General features: G+C 42.1%; 1 protein-coding gene across 3 annotated transcripts in view; it reads right to left on the reverse strand.

The window, feature by feature from the left end:
- RPGRIP1L (RPGRIP1 like) overlaps positions 1 to 19,705 on the reverse strand; it is a 478,852-nt gene that overhangs the window by 83,162 nt on the left and 375,985 nt on the right. For 2 of the 3 annotated variants that reach the window (XM_082269857.1, XM_082269855.1), the window contains exon 21: positions 2,870 to 3,035. In XM_082269857.1, the coding sequence (XP_082125983.1) occupies positions 2,870 to 3,035 (166 nt within the window). The remainder of the gene's footprint in view (positions 1 to 2,869; positions 3,036 to 19,705) is intronic. The other variant, XM_082269856.1, reaches the window with a different exon arrangement.

Genomic DNA, 19,705 nt, shown 5'->3' on the forward strand with positions numbered 1-19,705 from the left:
CTCCAGGCACCCCTAACAACCCCCCTCCAAAGCTATAGCCTTAATTACAAAATATATCTTTATGAAGAACACCTCTAAAAAATCAAATACCCAAAATATCTCTGCAAAGCTACTTATAGTCAACGAGTAGCAAGTGCAGCAGCCTGTGCTGGATCATAGCATGACCTCCACAATGAGATTGCTGAAATGTAGGTAAAAACACACAATAAACCTCTCTAATTCACTCCCTTTTGATCCATTAGATATACAATAAAAAGCATTGTGTTTAATCTGCAAATGCAAAAAAATAAAAATCGTCATTAATCATGTCAAAAATTCAGAGTTATCCTGAGTCCTGTATATTATTTTATCTTATCTCTTGCACTACAGAACAATTAGTTCCTATGCTGTTAAAATTAGGAGAGTTGGAGGGATTTAGTGGTTTAGTAAGGATTTAGCAGTTTAACAGCAGGCAACTGGGTAAGGCTGACACCAATTCTTAAAATTTTAGCCTACAAAAAAGGCATGTGGTGTCATTACATAGTGACATAGTTACATAGTTAGTGAGGTTGAAAAAAGACATCAGTTCATCCAGTTCAACCTATGATGTGTGTGTGTGTTTGCTTTTAACCGTACATTGTATACCCCTGTATGTTGTGGTCTCTAAGGTGCCCATCTAATAGTTTTTTTAAACTATCAATGCTCCCTGCTGATACGACTGCTTGTGGAAGAGAATTCCACATCCTTACCGCTCTTACAGTGAAGAACCCCTTACGCACTTTAAGGTTAAACAGCCTTTCCTCTAGTTTTAGTGAGTGGCCACGTGTCTTATTGTATCTCCTTTCTCTGAATAGTTTGTTCCTTATGTCATTCCACAAGAAGAAATTACAGTGAAGGAAAAAAGTATTTGATCCCCTACTGATTTTGTACGTTAGCCTACTGACAAAGAAATGATCAGTCTATAATTTTAATAGTAGGTTTATTTTAACAGTGAGTGGCAGAATACCAACAAAAATATCCAGAAAAACGCATTTGAAAAAGAGTTATAAATTGATTTGCATTTTAATGAGTGAAATAAGTGTTTGATCCCCTGTCAATCAGTAAGATTTCTGTCTCCCAGGTGTCTTCTTTACAAGTAATGAGCCAAAATTAGGAGCACTCTCTTAAAGGGAGTGCTCCTAATCTCAGCTTGTTACCTGTATAAAAGACACCTGTCCACAGAACCAATTAATTAATCAGATTCCATTCTCTCCCACCATGGCCAAGACAAAGAGCTTTCCAAGGATGTCAGGGACAAGATTGTAGACCTACACAAGGCTGGAATGGGCTACAAGACCTTCACCAAGAACCTTGGTGAGAGGGTGACAACAGTTGGTGCAATTTATTCGTAAAAAAACCCCCACAAAATAACAGTCAATCTAACTCAGTCTGGGGCTCCCTGCCAGATCTCACCTCATGGAGTTTCAATGATTATTAGAACAGCGAGCAATCAGCCCAGAACTATACAGGAGAATCTTGTCAATGATCTCAAGGCAGCCAGGACCATAGTCAACTAGAAAACAATTGGTAACACATAACACCTTGAAGGACTGAAATCCTGCAGCGCCCACAAGGTCCCCCTGCTCAAGAAAGCACATGTACAGGCCCGTCCAAAGTTTGCTAATGAACGTCTGCTAATGAACATCTGAATGATTCAGAGGAGAACTGGGTGAAAGTGTTGTGGTCAGATAAGACCAAAATCGAGCTCTTTGGCATCAACTCAATTCGCCGTGTTTAGAGGAGGAGGAATGCTGCTTATGACCCCAAGAACATCATCCCCACCATCAAACTTATTAAGAAGCACATTAAGGTCCTGGGGTGGCCTAGCCAGTCTCCAGACCTTCATCCTATAGAAAATATGTGGAGGGCGCTGAAGGTTCGAGTTACCAAATGTCAGCCTCAAAACCTGTATGACTTGGAGGGGATCTGCAAAGAGGAGAGGGACAAAATCCCTCCTGAGATGTGTGCAAACCCAGTGGCCAACTACAAGAAACGTCTGACCTCTGTGATTGCCAACAAGAGTTTTGTCACCAAGTAAAGAGTCAGGTTTTGCAAAGGGGTCAAATACTTTAACTCATTAAAATGCAAATCAATTTATAACTTTTTTGAAATGCAATTTTCTGGATTTTTTTGTTGTTATTTTGTCTCTCACTGTTAAAATAAACCTACCTTTAAAATTAAAGACTGAGCATTTCTTTGTTGGGGGATCAAATACTTTTTTCTCTTACTGTACATTTCTGGAAGATCAACAGGTATCTTTCTATATTTGAAAAGTATTTATTAAGGATAAAACATGGGGAAATGTGCATGTATTGCAGAGATGCACTGCATTTTTTCTTTTTTTTAATTTTGCCCTGACAAACATCAAGATGCTCCTTGTTATCTTTTAGGCCCTTCCTCTCTGTGCATTTGCCTTGGTGAATGGCTGCCAAAGATTGAAAATTTTAGTTCTATTTAAAGCGGAGTTCCAGCCATTTCACTCACCTGTCCAACGGTCCAGTGATGCGGCTGCCCGAAGCCTCGATGCTCTCCCTCGGCGCCGGCATCACTGCTGTGGGCACCCGGCTGTGACAGTTTGCGACTTCACAGCCGGGTACGCACTGCGCATGCGCGAGTTGCGCTACACGCCGTGATTGGCCGGCAATCTTCTGGGACCTTTGACATGTCCCAGAAGATTGCAGGGAGGGAGGGGGAGAGGAGAACTTCCGCTCAGGGCGCCGCGGCGCTCCGAGCGGAAGTGGGAGCGGGTACCTGTCAAAACTAGGTACCCGCTCCCCCCACCTAAACTTTTGGGTGGAACTCCGCTTTAACAACTTGGCACGGGTATAATTGATTGAAATGGTTTTTGTACCTTCTGCTTCCAAATCTTCAGATACTTCTGTTTCATCACCCGATGTGTCATAACTTTGAGCTTCTAATTGCCCATCTGAAAATTGTGAGTTTTCTTCATTATTGTTTTCATGTTTTTTCAGAGCTTCTTTTGTAGCTTCCTCTTTTGCAGATTCATCATATTCCTTCTGAATAAGGAGCACATAATATTTTTACATGTCAAGCATTTTAATATCCGAAAGACTTTCATAATATGGCAATAATTTATGGATCTTGTTAAACAAAGTGAAACTTCACCATACCCATACACTGTACTCAAAATTATTTTATATAATTTTATTGAGACAGATAGAGCTTTCTATTAGTATATTTAATGGCAACAGGGCTTTTACTTTTTTTGTTTTTTACTGAATACTGTTAAAAAAAATGTTTGTATTTACTATCTGATACAACTTAAAAATGCCAGGACAATACAAAACCTCCCCAAATTATCCCTTTATATATAGCTGACATTCTAGGGTAAACCAATTCCCCCCTCCCCCAACCTTTTTTTTTTAAATGAAGAAATATGTTGTTATTGAGGGGGTTAAAATGTGAAGTTCACACCCAAGGGAAGAAGAGCCAATCATGCAGTGCCGTTGTTAAGCACCCACCACTTTGCAGTTTAAAAATGTACAGCAGTACATAAGTGGTTAAAATGACAGGGAAATATAGGATAATAGCTCAGATTGCAGGTAAACCTCTCAGTGGCTAAGTAAAACTGGATTATTCATTTTTGTGATAATGTTAAAATAAAATGCTTGCATCAAGAAGGTATTACTGAAAAATCCTGGGTGTTTGATAATTGTCACATTAAGTATACGAATACGAACATTTTCCTGTAAAGTCTACTGCCTAAAATGGTTAAGACGTTGATGCATTTTGTCAATATCAAGCCTCTCACTAAAGCACCATTATAAACTATATGAATAAAGCCAGCCACATTCAGGATTTGTTTTTTTTTTCTGAAAAACTATTCTACTTCAATTTTCCTTAATATCCTGTCAAAAGAAAAACCTAATGCTCCTTATTTTAAATTGCGTACATTATGTACAATAGTCAAGCTTCTGTTGCAAGACATCATTTCTTGTATTTACCTGCATATGGCACTCTGCCCTCCAGGTACCAGAACATTCATGAACCCATAAAGGCAGTCAGAGGAACGAAGCATTACCAAGGTTTCAGTTTAACAAGTGTGATAGCAGGAAAGCAATATAGATTCTATTAGAACATTTTAAACATTTTCTGGCATGAATAGAGGTTTAACTAATGCTCCTATCTTAAAAATCCAAACTTTGATATGACTGTGTATGCAGTGGAACAGCTCATCAGGCTAAAGCCTGGTCTTTCAGATATAAAAGTTGTTTAAAGTTTTGCTATCAGATATCCAATGATGGTTAGACGTGCATACATGATCCGACTGCCCTCAGGCAAAATAACTGAGGACCAGGGGCACACAGCCTGGATCATTGTTCTGTTTAACTATCTGGAACCTGTACTCTGTTTGCATCTGACCTGGCTATCTGCCTGCTGACTCTGCTTCTGTCTGTCATTCCCCTGACCAATTCTCTGAGGACAAACACCCTCCTAATATCTGCCTTGCCTGTTGTTGGCTGTTGCTCTGGAAACACAGAGGGTCTACTGAACTCTGACATCCACTCACCAGGCATCCCTTTCAAGGCTGTCATGTTATTTCAATCAAGAAAAGCAGATCATAAATGTTCTCTCATAGGGGTGAATCCCTCAAATGGGAAAAATAAAACTCTGTTATGTGGCTGTCCAACCAGCTCTGTCAACCTAAACTCCCAGAAAGCATTCCCATACATAACATAACATAAGAGGTGCTAGAGAGACATAACTACATGTTAACATTGAGGTTCTCAATAAACTATGCACACTGCTATACATCCTTAATACACCACAACTTTGATATTAAGCGAACTATGCAGCATACAATACAAGCCTTTGTAACAATATGTACATTCTTTGTTTTACATAAAATATTTAAAACATGACAAAACAGCCTAGAGCTTCACTTATTGGCTGGATACGAAACATTCAAATGCAATTTAATAAACATTTCCTACCTAGAAAAAAAAAAAGAAATATATATATATATATATATATATATATATATATATATAAAAATCGACAGTACCATGCAATAATTTTAGGCAAGTGTGAAGAAATTTAAGTAAGAATGCTTTCAAAAATATTTTGCATATTTTAATTTTTTTTATCAATTTACAAAATGCAAATCAAGCAAACAGTATAAGAAAATCTAACCCAAATCACTATTTGGTGTGACTACCCTTTGGCTTCAAACCAGCGTGTGCACAAAGTCAGGAATTTTGTAGGAATAAAGTCAGGCGTATGATTAACCAATTATACCAAACAGGTGCTTATGATCATCAATTGTATATGTAGGTTGAAACACAGTCATTAACTGAAACAAACAGCTGTGCAGGAGGCTTAAAACTGGGGGAGGCACAGCCAAACTCTGCTACTGGGGTGAGGATGTGGAAGACAGTTTCAAAGTCACAGGTCACATACCATGGCAAGACTGAGCACAGCAACAAGACATAAGGCAGGTTTGCATCAGCAAGGTCTCTCCCAGGCAATGATTTCAAAGCAGACTGGGATTTTAGGATGTGCTGTTGAATCTCTTTTGAAGAAGCTCAAACAAACAGTGGTCAGCCATGAAACTTAATGCAGCAGATGAAAAACACCTCATGCTTACTTCCCTCTGACATTGGAAGATGTCTAACAGTGCCATCAGCATAGAACTGGAAGATACCAGTGGAGCCCAGGTACACCCATCTACTGAGAAGTCTGGTCAGAAATGGTCTTCATGGAAGAATTGCAGCCAAAAAGCCATACTTCTGATGTGGAAACATGGCTAAGCGACTCAACTATGCATGAAAACAGGAACTGGGGTGCAGAAAAATGGAAGCAGGTGCTCTGGACTGATTAGACAAAATGTGAATGTTTGGCTATAGTAGGAGGCAGTTTGATCGCTGAAGGGCTGGAGAGCGGTACAATAATGAGTGTCTGCAGGCAACAGTGAAACATGGTGGAGGTTCCTTGCAAGTTTGGAGCTGCATTTTTGCAAATGAAGTTAGGGATTTGATCAGGATCAATAGTATCTTTAATGCTGAGAAATACAGGCAGATACTTATCTATCATGCCATATCACCAGAGAGGCAGGTGATTGGCCCCAAATTTATTCTGCAGCAGGACAACAACAACAATGTCAAACATACAGCCAATGTCATTAAAAACAATCTTCAGTGAAAAGAAGAACAAGGAGTCCTGGAAGTGATGGTTTGGCCCCTACACACCCTTGACCTCAACAAGGGATCACATGAAGAGACAGAAGGACTTGAGGTGGCCTATATCCACAGAAGACCTGTGTTTAGTTCTCCAAGATGTTTGGAACAACCTACCTGCCGGGTTCCATCAAAAATTGTGTTCAAGTGTACCTACAAAAATCAATGCAGTTTTGAAGGCAAAGGTTGGTCACACCAAATATTGATGTGATTTGGATATCTCTTCTGTTCATTTACTTTCCATTTTGTTAATAAAAATAAACTATTAACACTTCTATTTCTGAAAGCATTCTTAATTTGCAGCATTTTTTCACACCTGCCTAAAACTTTTACACAGTAGTTTAAATTCCTCATCATAATAGAGAGATTCCCTTTAACCACTTGCTGACAGCTTACTGCATATAAACGTTGGCAAAGTGGCATGGACAGGCAGACTCACGCACTGATACGGCGCGCGCTCCCGCGCGCCCCCAGTCCCTTTGGTGGTTTGCGTTGATGCAGAACCGGTCAGTCATCAGGTCCGGGCAAATTATTTTTGGCCTGGACCTGCTGATCGGTCCTGACCAATCCCAGACCTAGCTGTGCCTGTGTAATGTAAACACAGGCACAGAAATGATCTTCTCTTCCCTCCCCAAATTGTTTTTTGATTCCAGCGTGAGAGAAGAGAGGATCAAACATGAGTACAGCACACAGCACACTTCCACACACCTAGATAGGCACATTTAACCCCCAATCACCCCCCCCCCCAGTTAACCACTACACCCCCTGTCTCAATGCACACTATACACAGTATATAGCGGTTTTCTATATTTCTGTAATAGTGTGCCTTGTGACATCATTTAGCGCTATCGACTATTAGCTTTAGGCTTAGAGTACCCGCCACCCCCCCAATAAGGATTTAACCCCCTGATCCCGCCCAGTCACATTGCACACTATATACAGGTATATAGCGGTTTTCTGTGTATCTGTAATAGTCTGCCTTGTGACTTTATTTAGCGCAAGCAAGTTAGTTTCTGTCCCAAGTAGGTTTAGGGTACCCACCACCCCCCCCCAATAAAGATTTAAACCCCTGATCACCCCCGGTTAACCCCTTCACCCCTGACACATTGCACACTATATAGAGGTATATAGCGGTTTTCTGTATTTCTGTAATAGTGTGCCTTGTGACTTGATTTAGCGCTAGGGACTATTAGTTTTAGGCTTAGGGTATCCGCCACCCCCCCCCCCCACAATAAAGATTTAACCCCCTGATCACCCCCAGTTAACCCCTTCATTGCTCTGTCACAGTGTCACTTTTATAGTGTACAGTTTTTTTTCTGATCACCATTAGTGCCACAGGTGACATTAGTTAGCGTCTGTCTAGGACAGCGCAGGTTGAAATAGTCCTTGACAACCAGGTGCTTTTTTACCTGTGAGTCACACTAGTGTACCTGTAAATTTAGTGGCTAAAATGACCAAACAGAGGTACACTAGTGAAGAGGCCTACATGTCAGATGAGAGCGATACGGAAGCCTCACTGGCAAAATCAGGGTCAGTATACAAGCCTGTAGACACCAGTGGCTCCCTGACAGATAACTACGACGATGGCTAGGTCCCTGCTAAGGTCAGGTGTACCCGACCCCATTCTGGAGTTGCTGAGGTGCAGAGATCGCAGGGTGCCAGTATGCAGCAGAGTATCGATACTAGTGCCCCTCAAACTTCTGGTGAACTGGCAAGCACCAGCGGCCTAGTACACCCTGGTCCTAGACATACCAGCACTGCAGTAACACTTGGTGACGTGGCGAGTCCCATAAGTGCAGTTGAAGCTGGTGCGGTGGCTAGCAGTAGTGACCCGCAGCCACCGAGAATTCGAAGACAGGCCCGTAGAGCCCATAGTGCCCTCCCTGAAGCGCTGGCATATCCTAATTGGCAGCCCACAGATTCTACAGTGCCTGTATTTCCCCCATTCACTGCACAACCCGGAATTCAGGTAAAAACAGACAATTTTAGTCGCCTTAATTTTTTTGAGCTGCTTTTCACGGAAGATCTATTGTGGACCAAAGCAATTCATACGCTGGTCAATATATCGCCGCACATCCAAATTCGTCCCTTGCCAGAGAATTTGCCTGGAAACCTATAACGGTTTCCGAGTTTAAAACGGTTCTGGGCCTTTCCGTTAACATGGGCATAACGAAAAGGAGTGAACTGCGGTCATATTGGTCCACTAACCCAGTCTTCCATATGCGCGTGTTCTCTGCATGGATGGCCAGGGGGAGATATGAGCAAATTCTGCGGTTCATGCACTTCAGTGACAATGAACTCTGTTGTCCTTGGGGAAACCCTGGATATTACCAGCTCCACAAAATTCGGCCCCTCGTAAACCACTTCAATCAGCGGTTTGCAGCCTTGTTAACCCCCCAACAAGTTGTCTGCGTTGATGAGTCCCCGATTAAGTTTAATGGCCGCTTGCTTTCAAGCAGTTTCTCCCCAGCAAGCGTGCCAGATACAGGGTCAAGCTGTATAAGCTGTGTGACAGGGCCACAGGCTATACAGTTAGTTTCCGTGTTTACGAGGAAAAAGATAGCACTGTGGAGCCCCCCAACTGCCCAGACTATACAGGGAGCAGCGGCAAGATTGTGTGGGGACTTGGTGTCACCCTTATTCGGAAAGGAGTACCATTTGTACGTGGACACATTTTTTTTAAGCGTGCCACTTTTTAGTCATCTTCTTCAATTACAAATTGGCGCATGTGGCATCGTGCAACCTAATCGCCGGGGCTTTCCCCAACGGCTTGTAGATTCCCGTCTTAATCGGGGGGGAAAGCATGCTTGAAAACTGACAAATTGCTTGCAGTGAAGTGGAGGGATACACGGAATGTTTTCGTTCTGTCCTCCATTCACGCAGACACAACAGATTCATACAGCAACTGGTGTTTTGGAGAAGCCCCTCTGTGTCCACGACTACAACCTTAACATGGAAGGGGGGGACCTCAACGATCAGCTTTTTGCGTCGTACTCAGTTGCCCGTAAAGCCAGATGCTGGTACAAAAAGTGTCTGTTTATTTATTCCAATTGGCTTTGCTGAACGCTTTTGTGCTATACAAAGCGTCAGGACGAACTGGATCCTTCCTACAATTCCAGGAAGAGATCATCAGTGCCTACCTGTATCCAGGAGGTGCTCCTGCCCATCTTCCCCTACAAGATGCAGTGAGCCGGCTGCATGAGAGGCATTTTTCTTATGCCATCCCAAGCACCACTACCCAAAGAAGCCCCCAAAAAAGATGTTGTGTCTGTAGCAGGCGCGGATTTAGGCGTAACACCCATTATTGTTGTCCCGACTGTCCTGACCAACCTGGTCTCTGCATCGGGGAATGTTTCCAAAGCTACCACACACTAGTGGAGTATTAGTGTAGGGTACAGCACGGCACAGTCTAGGGTACACTTTCACAGGATCTCGAAAGATGTTCGATGGCTATCGTCATTTTGAGAGACCCTAAGCTGGAATGTTACTTACAGTTGAAGAAAAAAAAAAAGTTAAAAAAAAAAAAAAAGTTAACAAAAAAAATTACAAAAAAAAGTAACAAAATAAAAAAGCCAAAAACAGTTGTTGTTTGAGTTATTTTTCTGTTCTTACTCTGCTCTTCTACTGTACTTTGTTACTGTTTTTCATTGGTAACCATTTTTTACTTTTCAGGTACCAATGTAATGTTTTATTTCTCTTTTCTATTGTTAACCAGTTTGCCTTGCAGGTACACCCATCAGCTGCAACACTGATTTATATATATTCTGACACAAACAGCGTTTGCGCTCAGCATATATAGAAATCTCTGATGGCAGCGCTGTAGGAGGTGATTTCACCACCGCAGTAAAAAAAAAAAAAAAATAGGTAAACATGGCGTTTGTCATGTATACCCATCATTAGAAAGTGGGTTGGATGTTTTGAGCGGCTAATGATGGGTATACAACACATTTTCTGGCCGAGATTTCTTCATCCACATCAATCTATGTGGATAAAGGAATCTGTTAGGTTCTCTTTTTTCATTCAGCCCACAGGCTTCATGAAAAAAAAAAAAACCTACAATATATGCCAAACAAGGACCAGCAATGTACATGTATGTTGCTGGACTTTGAGTAGTTATAGCAGGATGATGCCTGCAGATTTAGGCATCATCTTGGTATCGTTTTGGTAATTGGATAATTGGCCGCTAGACTGCGTTTACAAGCAGTGGGAGGGGACTCCCCCCCTCCTCACCGCCTTCTGCGTTTTTTCTCGGGCTCTCCTGTCCCGCCGGGTAACCAGAGAGTGCAGCCGGTGGTTCAATTATCTAACCATAGAACTGATTGGAGACGACAATGGCTCCAATCATCTCTATGGCCCAAGATACCGGAAGCTACGAGCATTTCATAACTTCTACAAATAAACAAGCTGCGCTAATTATGTGAAATTACGTATATAACCCAATTATGAGTGATAGCAATAAATAAAAATGAAAATGTTTATATAAATTGTGCAAATGATTTAACATCAAAAAGAGTAATCATATAATAGAATAAATAATATGTCAAAATATATGAGATGATATCACCCAATCCTGAATAATGTAAAACTCCAAAAAATGCAAACTGAGTGTAAACAGTCCATAAAACAGTTCTTTGCGGTAACAGAAGCAGGATACTTGGTCTTGCAACTTCGGGGTCTCCCCCTTAGGGTATCTACTTACCACTATGTGGTGTTTTTAAAGCAGATTATAGTGGAGTGAGCTGTTGTTTCTTGCAAAGCTGTTTGGACTCTGTTGTAAGCGATCCTTCTTCTTTTAAGCGGTATTCTCAGGTGTCCTCATGAAATAAAGAATTGCTGGACATAGTGAGGACCGTTTGAACTGTGAATTTATTAGGTTAAAATACAATGGAATACTCACAAACATATAACATGATAAAGCCTGTAAGTGCCTATGTTAGGTGCGGTGGTGTATCGCTCCTCAGCGTTCTCCTTTCCGACCTGAAGTCACGTGGCTGCCTCTCGGCCAATGGCTATACGCGTTTCGCTGTGAACACAGCGTCATCTGGCAGCCACGTGACTTCAGGTCGGAAAGGAGAACGCTGAGGAGCGATACACCACCGCACCTAACATAGGCACTTACAGGCTTTATCATGTTATATGTTTGTGAGTATTCCATTGTATTTTAACCTAATAAATTCACAGTTCAAACGGTCCTCACTATGTCCAGCAATTCTTTATTTCATGAGGACACCTGAGAATACCGCTTAAAAGAAGAAGGATCGCTTACAACAGAGTCCAAACAGCTTTGCAAGAAACAACAGCTCACTCCACTATAATCTGCTTTAAAAACACCACATAGTGGTAAGTAGATACCCTAAGGGGGAGACCCCGAAGTTGCAAGACCAAGTATCCTGCTTCTGTTACCGCAAAGAACTGTTTTATGGACTGTTTACACTCAGTTTGCATTTTTTGGAGTTTTACATTGTAATATCTGCACTTTATAATTTTATTTATTTTTGATATTTTGCACAATAATTGCACTGAATAGCACTTTATTGATGGTTTACATGAATGGTTTAATCACCATTTTCTTAAATTGTTTTATGAACACTTATTTATACATTTAAAATAGCAGCGCTGCAATCACTGACCTTCACTCATTTAAAGCACTAGCACTTTTATTGCAGCAGGCAGCTAATTTACAAACACTTAATTGGATAATTATCACACATCCCATAAGCGCGAGGTCCACAGTCCCGATATAATCCTGAATAATGGATGTGCAAAAAATATGGTAAAAAATAATTATTGAATCAAGTGAAATAAAGTTCATAAAGTCTCTTATTCAAGAGGATCCCAAAGGATAGTGAATGCAGATTCGGATATTCACCAAAATTCACCAATTGTGCAGTGACCACAACCAGTGGTACAAACTGCTTACCAGAAATAAATGAATGCAAGCCAAAAAAAGGGGGGAAGGCTTGTGTGTTAAAACTATATGCACACTCCCTTTCTTCAGTTTTTAAGTGCATTACCTCTTATTGCTTTTAATAAAATTATCAGTTTTACGCTATGGGACCATTTATCTTTATTCACATGTATGCGGTTTGATGGTGGATGTTCCCAATATCTATGATCATGGCCAAAGCCTTGGAGGTGTAGTGGAGTTTTCATTCCTGGATTGCCATTGATGTCCTGAGATCCTAAGTGATACCCCCCTTTTTGGCTTGCATTCATTTATTTCTGGTAAGCAGTGTGTACCACTGGTGGTGGTCACTGCACAATTGGTGAATATCCAAATCTGCGTTCACTATCCTTTGGGATCCTCTTGAATAAGAGACTTTATGAACTTTATTTCACTTGATTCAATAATTATTTTTTACCATATTTTTTGCACATCCATTATTCAGGATTGGGTGATATCATCTCATATATTTTGACATATTATTTATTCTATTATATGATTACTCTTTTTGGTGTTAAATCATTTGCACAATTTATATAAACATTTTCATTTTTATTTATTGCTATCACTCATGATTGGGTGATATAATTTCACATAATTAGCGCAGCTTGTTTATTTGTATTACGTTTTGGGTGTTGTCACACTTGAAGCTGCAGCTTCCCCTTTTTCACTTAGCGTGGTTACCCATTATTTCATGACTTCTGTTTCGCCAGAAATAAACAGCGCCATTGGGAAATTGGGAAAGCATCTTATCACACCAATCTTGGTGGGGTCAGATGCTTTAAGGTCAGAGGAGAGATCTAGAGTCTAAAAGACCCCAATTTTTTAAAAAAAAGAGTACCTGTCACTACAGATTGCTGTCATAGGGGATATTTAAATTCACTGTGATAACAATAAAAATGATTAAAAAAAAAATGAAAGTCAAGGTGTTAAAATAACATAAAAAAGCAAAAAAATAATAATAAAAAAAAATTCAAGCACCCCTGTACCCCCGTGCTTGCGCATAAAGGTACACGCAAGCGTCGGTCTAGTGTCATATGTAAACAGCAATCGCAGCATGCAAGTGAGGTATCGCCATGGATGCCAGGTCGAGGGCAGTAATTCTTGCAGTAGACCTCCTCTGTAAGTCCAAAGTGGTAACCCGTAAAGACTTTTAAAGGCTTTTAAAAATGTAAGTTTTTTTTGCAGCTGCACAGGCGTGTGCAATTTTAAAGCATGTCATGTTTGGTATCTATGTACTCGGCATAAGATAATCTTTTAAATTTCACCAAACAATTAGGAATTATATAGTGTATTTGTGTGTTTTTTCGCAAAAATTGCATTTGGAAAATCTGTGCGCAAATACAGTGGGACAAAAAAAATTGCAACGTCCACCATTTTGTTTTGCAGGGCCTCTGCTTTAAAAAAATATATCATGTTTGGGGGTTCAAAGTAATTTTCTAGTGAAAAAAAATATTTTTTCATGTAAACAAAAAGTCACAGAAAGGGCTTGGTCTTCAAGTGGTTAGAAGAGTGGGTGATGTGTGGCTAAGATTGAGCATAAAATGCCAGGACAGTTCAAACAACCCCCAAATGACCCCTTTTTGGAAAGTAGACATACAAAGCTATTTGCTGAGAGGCATATTGAGTCCATGGAGTATTTTATATTTTGCCCTAAGTTTCAGGAAAATTACAATTTTTTTTTTCTTTTACACAAAGTTGTCACTAAATGATCTATTGCTCACGCATGCCATGGGTATATGTGAAATGACACCCCAAAATACATTCTGCTGCTTCTCCTGAGTACAGGGATACCACATGTGTGAGACTTTTTGGGAGCCTAGCAGTGTACGGGACCCCGAAAACCAATCACCCCCTTTAGGTTTTCTAATGGCGTAAATTGCTTATTTTACTTCCTCACTACCTGTCACAGTTTCAGAGGCCCTGAAATTTCAAGATAGCACAAAACCCCCCCAAATGATCCCATTTTGCAAAGTAGACACACCAAGCTATTTGCTGAGAGGCATGGTGAGTCCATGGAATATTTTATATTTTGCCACAAGTTTTGACAAAAATTATTATTTTTTTGGGAGATTTTTGACCACTTGCGATAAATCTTCTGGAAAAATAGCCACGTTAAGCATTTCTATATTGGAGGAAGACAGTTTTGGTACATTAGAGGCTCAAAAAATGTGTCAAATTTCTCCTGCTGAAAATGAAAATGGTTTTCTGTTGTCAAACAATTATATAGATTATGATAGAAAGCCCCAAAAACTTTGGCCATAGCTTGAGGGCAATAAATTGGGGTACTGCCCCTTGCAAAACCAAATCAGGAGTGGAAAGGTCGGGTTCTAAGCTGGTTTCCCAACATCCTATGGGGTTTGTTAGAGAATTCATAGAATTTCTGCTTGGTCCACAAGAGAGATTTTGCAATTTTATTAATGTCTACGGTTTTCAGCTGGATACAAAGGGAGGTGACCTTGCGGAGGCGTACCACAGGGGGGGGGGGGGGCACAAAAGTAGCCTCTCCAAGGCTTGCAGTTTGGTGAGTAAGGAGGCCTTAAGTTTGGAAGTTTCTCTCTTCAGAGGAGAGCCCTCAGAGATACACAGTCCCCGGAAAAACGCCTTGTGCACCTCTCACAGTGTGGACACCTCCTGCACAGAGCCTGCACTAAGTTGGAAAAATTCTATTAGTTCCTTAGTTAATTTAGCCTTAGAGGTCGGTGATTGAAGTAGAAATTATTAAAATGTCAATGCCAAGTTTTTTAAAAGGAAGTGGATAAGGCAATATCTAGGGTAATGAGGGCATGGTTAGACCAAGTAACATAGTTACATAGTAACATACTTAGTTTAAAAAAAGACAAGTCCATCTAGCTCAACCAATAAAAACAAAAAAGAAAATACAACCATACAATTCCATATACTCAATCCTAGACCCATATTTGATCCAGAGGAAGGCGAAAAACCCCAGCAAAGCATGATCCAATTTGCTACAGCTGGGGAAAAATCCTTCCTGATCCCCCAAGAGGCAGTTGGCTATTCCCTGGATCAACTTTACCTATAAATATTAGTACCCAGTTATATTATGTACACCTAGGAAAGAATCCAGGCCTTTTTAAAAGAAATCTACTGAGCTGGCCAGAACCACCTCTGGAGGGAGTCTATTCCACATTTTCACAGCTCTTACGGTGAAAAGACCTTTCCGTATTTGGAGACGAAATCTCTTTTCCTCTAGATGTAAAGAGTACCCCCTTGTCCTCTGTGATGACCTTAATGTGAATAACTCAACACCAAGTTCTATATAGGGACCCATTATGTATTTGTACATGTTGATCCTTCCCCCCCCCCCCCCTCCGCCCTTAATCTCCTCCTCTCAAGAGAGAATAAAGTAAAAAGATAAAGTAAATAAAGTAATAGGGCCAATTTCAGAAACCACCATATGGGTCGGTAACAGGGCAGAGATAAAGAAGTGGTACAATCTAGAGAACATTTTATGAGGGGCAGAGGGGTAGGAAAATGGTCTATGAGTAGGGTGTTTGTTTCTCCAGGAATCAAATAGCTTTGGGCTCGAATACATTTGTGGAAGGAGAAGGCCTGGGATAACACCTTCTGCGAGGGAGTGGTGTGGAATAACGTTTGCCTGTCTGTGTGGGGACATGATCAGATTAAAGTCACCTACCACAATCATGTGAGGTTGTTAGAAATTGGAAATAGCTTTAAAAAACCTCTTCAAGGAATCAGATTTGTCCAGAGTTTAGGGCATATATATAAGGGTGAAGGAAGATGACATATAGTCGCAGTTGAGGACGATGTACCGACCGTGAGGGTCAATATATCAGTCTTTAACCCGCAGCGGGTAAGATTCCTAATGAGAATCGATACCGCTGCCTTCCCAGAGGAGTCTGAGCAGACATAGGAAGCAGGAAAAAGTTTAGAGGCAAATTTGAATGAGCCTCTGGCACAGAAATCGGTCTCCTGAACCAGGACTATATCTGCACCAGATTTGAACTTCTTTAAGGCTAGCCACCTCTTGATGATGGAGTTCAAAACTTTCACATTATAGGACACCAGTCTCAGAGCCATAAGAGCAAATCAAGGAAAAAGAACCAGAGTATGCATAGTAAAAGGTAAACAATGGTGAGTGTAAGTAGGCCCCAGCATATAAAACATATCAAAGAAAAAAACAAAGGAATTTGCAGAACATGTAACACATTAACAAATTCAGACCTAGGAAAGATCAAAAAAATTGAAAGGACAAAAAAAGGAGTAAGCCTGAGATTCAGTCACGTCTCAGGATTTCTCATGGAAAAATTATAACTATGAGATGCAAAAAACAGAACAATAAGCCAGGGTTATACTCCATGGGTATGTGAATGAGGTCCTGTAAAAAGGACATTAGACCTGTAGATAGAACAAAAGAGACAGAAGCTCCATAGGGGAAAGCAGCGAGATTCAATCAGTAAACATCATGGAGGTTGCCTGGAAGTATTTAAATGCAGAGGGGTAGAAAATGTCTTCTTCGGCTTCTGCTTGGCAGGGGTTCAGACTCTGTTAGTTGTAGCAGGAGGTGGACAGGAGGGAGGCGGTTGAGGAAGCAGGTCAACTTCTGGGAGTGGTTGGAGGCCCAAGCCCCAAACAAAAGCATCACCTTCTTGCAGGTCTCACAGACTGAGCTCAACTCCATCACGGGTGACAATCAAAAAATGAAATGGGAATCCCCAGTATTAAGGGACCTGGTGAAGTTGCAGATGGCAGGTGATAGGGCGAAGCGGACGACGTTTGGCCAACGTGATAGGGCTAAGATCACTGAAGATTTGCCACCGTCGCTTTTGTAATCGATCTGCGTATTATTGCAGGTAGCGAAGGTGTGTGCCTCCTTATTATCAAAGTCGTGAAAATGGACAAAGGGGGCCCTCGAGGTCTAGCTCCTGCAGGTGGCTTTGGGCCAGTGATCTGTGCGCACGATCGAGACGCCAGTCTATATCCGCTATAGTGGGAGCAACTTGTGTTGAAAAGGACAAGGCAAGATTTTTGTCACCCACAGACTCAGATATTGCATGCATGCACAGATTCTGGTGGCGTTATCTATTCGCAAGATCTTCCTGCTGAAGCTGCAGCTAAAAAACAGTGTGTTTTAAAGTAGAATTCTCCTCCTCTAGGGCCTGGACATATTGCACTAGCTCATTAAACTTTGTTTCCAAGGTATCCACACATTCACCAATTTGATGTATCTCCCCAGTGAGTTCTTGAAAAAGTTTCCTCACTTCCAGGGCAATATTGCGTGTCAATTAATTGCTGTAGCTTTTCATCAAGCATTTCAGGGGTTAATAGCGACTGAAAGGCCTGTATAGTACTTGCCTGTGGGGCGTAGAGTGCCATTCCAAAGCCCAGGAGGTTGGGGGATTGCGGCCGTAGAGAGGAATCGCTCCATGCCCGTCTGGGTCCGCGGCTCTGGGAGCAGCAGGGAAGCATTTTTTTGCTTTCCTATTTGTCTATTGGGTGCCTGGCAGTCTTCTGAGGGGAAGAGGTCTACTCCTGTTGCTGAAGAAATGGATAGAAGCTGCATAGTGGTTATGGAGAGCTTAGTGTGGAGCGGAGCTCTGAGTCTATGAGTCTGCCATAGAGGAGAGCCACGCTGCGCCTGACATTTAGGTTTAATGATGCATTGTTTCAGTCACTTACCATGTGAGTTTAGGTAGAACTTGTATATGGCCTTTGTTGTCCCTATGTACTATTTGTATATAGTATAAATCTCTTACATGTCTTACTATGTACATGTTGTGATAGTCTAAGTTGCTACAGAGGTTTAGGACATTTATGTAAGGACTTACACTGTAGCAAACTCTTGTTAAGGTTTTCCTCAATAAACATGCATAAACATGCAATGTGTATGTGTGACAGCATTGGGCCAGGATTATTGTTATAATAAAATAATAATAATAAAAATAAGTTTTCCTTTTAGGTGCCTAGTGCCCAATGAAGGTGTGGTGTAGGTGGAACCTATTAAGGTCTCAGGCTGCTACCTCTCTAAAAGCAACGGAAAAGATGCTCTGCAGGATACTTTTGGATAGGTATAGAGGCGTGCTCTGTATAAACATTTATCACACTTGGTGGAATATTTAAAGTTTATTCAAGTTGACAATTCTCAGGTGTCAGGTCACCTGTGGCCAGGTGACAACTGCACCCTGTTGGAGGCAGGGGCGCAGCGCAGCGCAAGGTAGTGAACCCTATAGCAGACTGCTGCGGATGGACCGGAACGTGAACCCAAGATTCCCTAGGGCGCGGAGTCTAAGACCCAGCAGGTGTTCACCAGTGCCTCTAGCGGTGAGGATGGACTTCGCTGCAACTGGGCCCAGGTCGCGGCCCCTGGGGTCCCCCAGGTCACGCTCCGTAGGGAGTGAAGGGAAGCAGCCACTCAGGACACACAGAATGGTGATGGGTAAGATGGGTAGAGAGGGGTGAAAGGGTGAGCTTCATAGAAGAAGCAGTTCTCCAATCCATGAAGTTGCCGGCAGCCCCGGAATCAAGATATGCAGGGGTCGACTGAGGAGAAGTGCTTACGTGAAGGCACACTGGAAGAATACGGGAAGGTGATGTTTCTGGGTCCAACATTCCACCTTCTAAATGCATTACCCGAGCGTCTCCCGGGCGAAGCGAACAGGAGACACGAAGGTGGCCCTTGCCTCCACAATAGAGGCATAAGCCCAAAGTTCTGCATCTAGAACGTTCTTCGGGGGTAAGTCTGGTCCGGCCCAGCTGCATAGGTTCCTCAACAGGCAGAGGATGCTCCACGGGACGGAGTGAGGGGAGCTCAGACTGGCTAAGACCTAGGGAGTGTTGGCGTCTCTTTTCTATGGACCTCTCCAGAAAAAGAATATCGATCTGGTTGCATAATGAGATGACATCGTCCAGACCGACGGGGATGGTTCTTCCCGCTAATTCGTCCTTCACTCGGTCAGAGAGGCCATGCAAAAAGGTAGCGACCAGGGCCTCATTGTTCCAGCTCAATTCAGCTGAGAGGATACGGAACTGGAGAGCATATTGTCCCAGTGAACGGGATTCTTGGCGGAGACATAAAAGAGCACTAGCCGCTGAAGAGGCCCGAGCCGGCTCCTCAAAGATGTTACGAAAGAGCTTCAAGAAGTCGGGCAGGTTGGAAACTACCAGATCATCCTTCTCCCATAGGGGGGCAGCCCAGGCTAGAGCTTCGCCGGAAAGGAGGGAAATAATATAGGCTACCTTTGCCCGATCTGACAGGAAGTTTTGCGGCTGAAGCTCAAAATGGATGGTACATTGGCTAAGAAATCCCCTGCAGGCCTTGGAGTCTCCAGAAAAACGGATTGGAGGAGGTAGTTGCAGCGGATGCGAATCTGTGACTGGCGCGACAGGCCCAGCTACTGGTTGTTCTTGGGGTTGCAGATTCGGGGTCCCCAACGAGGTCTGAAGCTGTTCAAAGCGGGAAGCCAGATCCTGTAGGAATCACCTGAGTCTGATTAGTTTCATGCGTCTCGAGTCTGTGAACTAAGCTCTCTAATGGATCATCTGGGGGGAGCGGCACGTCAGCCGG

This window comes from Pelophylax lessonae (genome assembly GCF_965119305.1).
Source record: "Pelophylax lessonae genome assembly, chromosome: 10".
Lineage (NCBI taxonomy): Eukaryota > Metazoa > Chordata > Amphibia > Anura > Ranidae > Pelophylax > Pelophylax lessonae.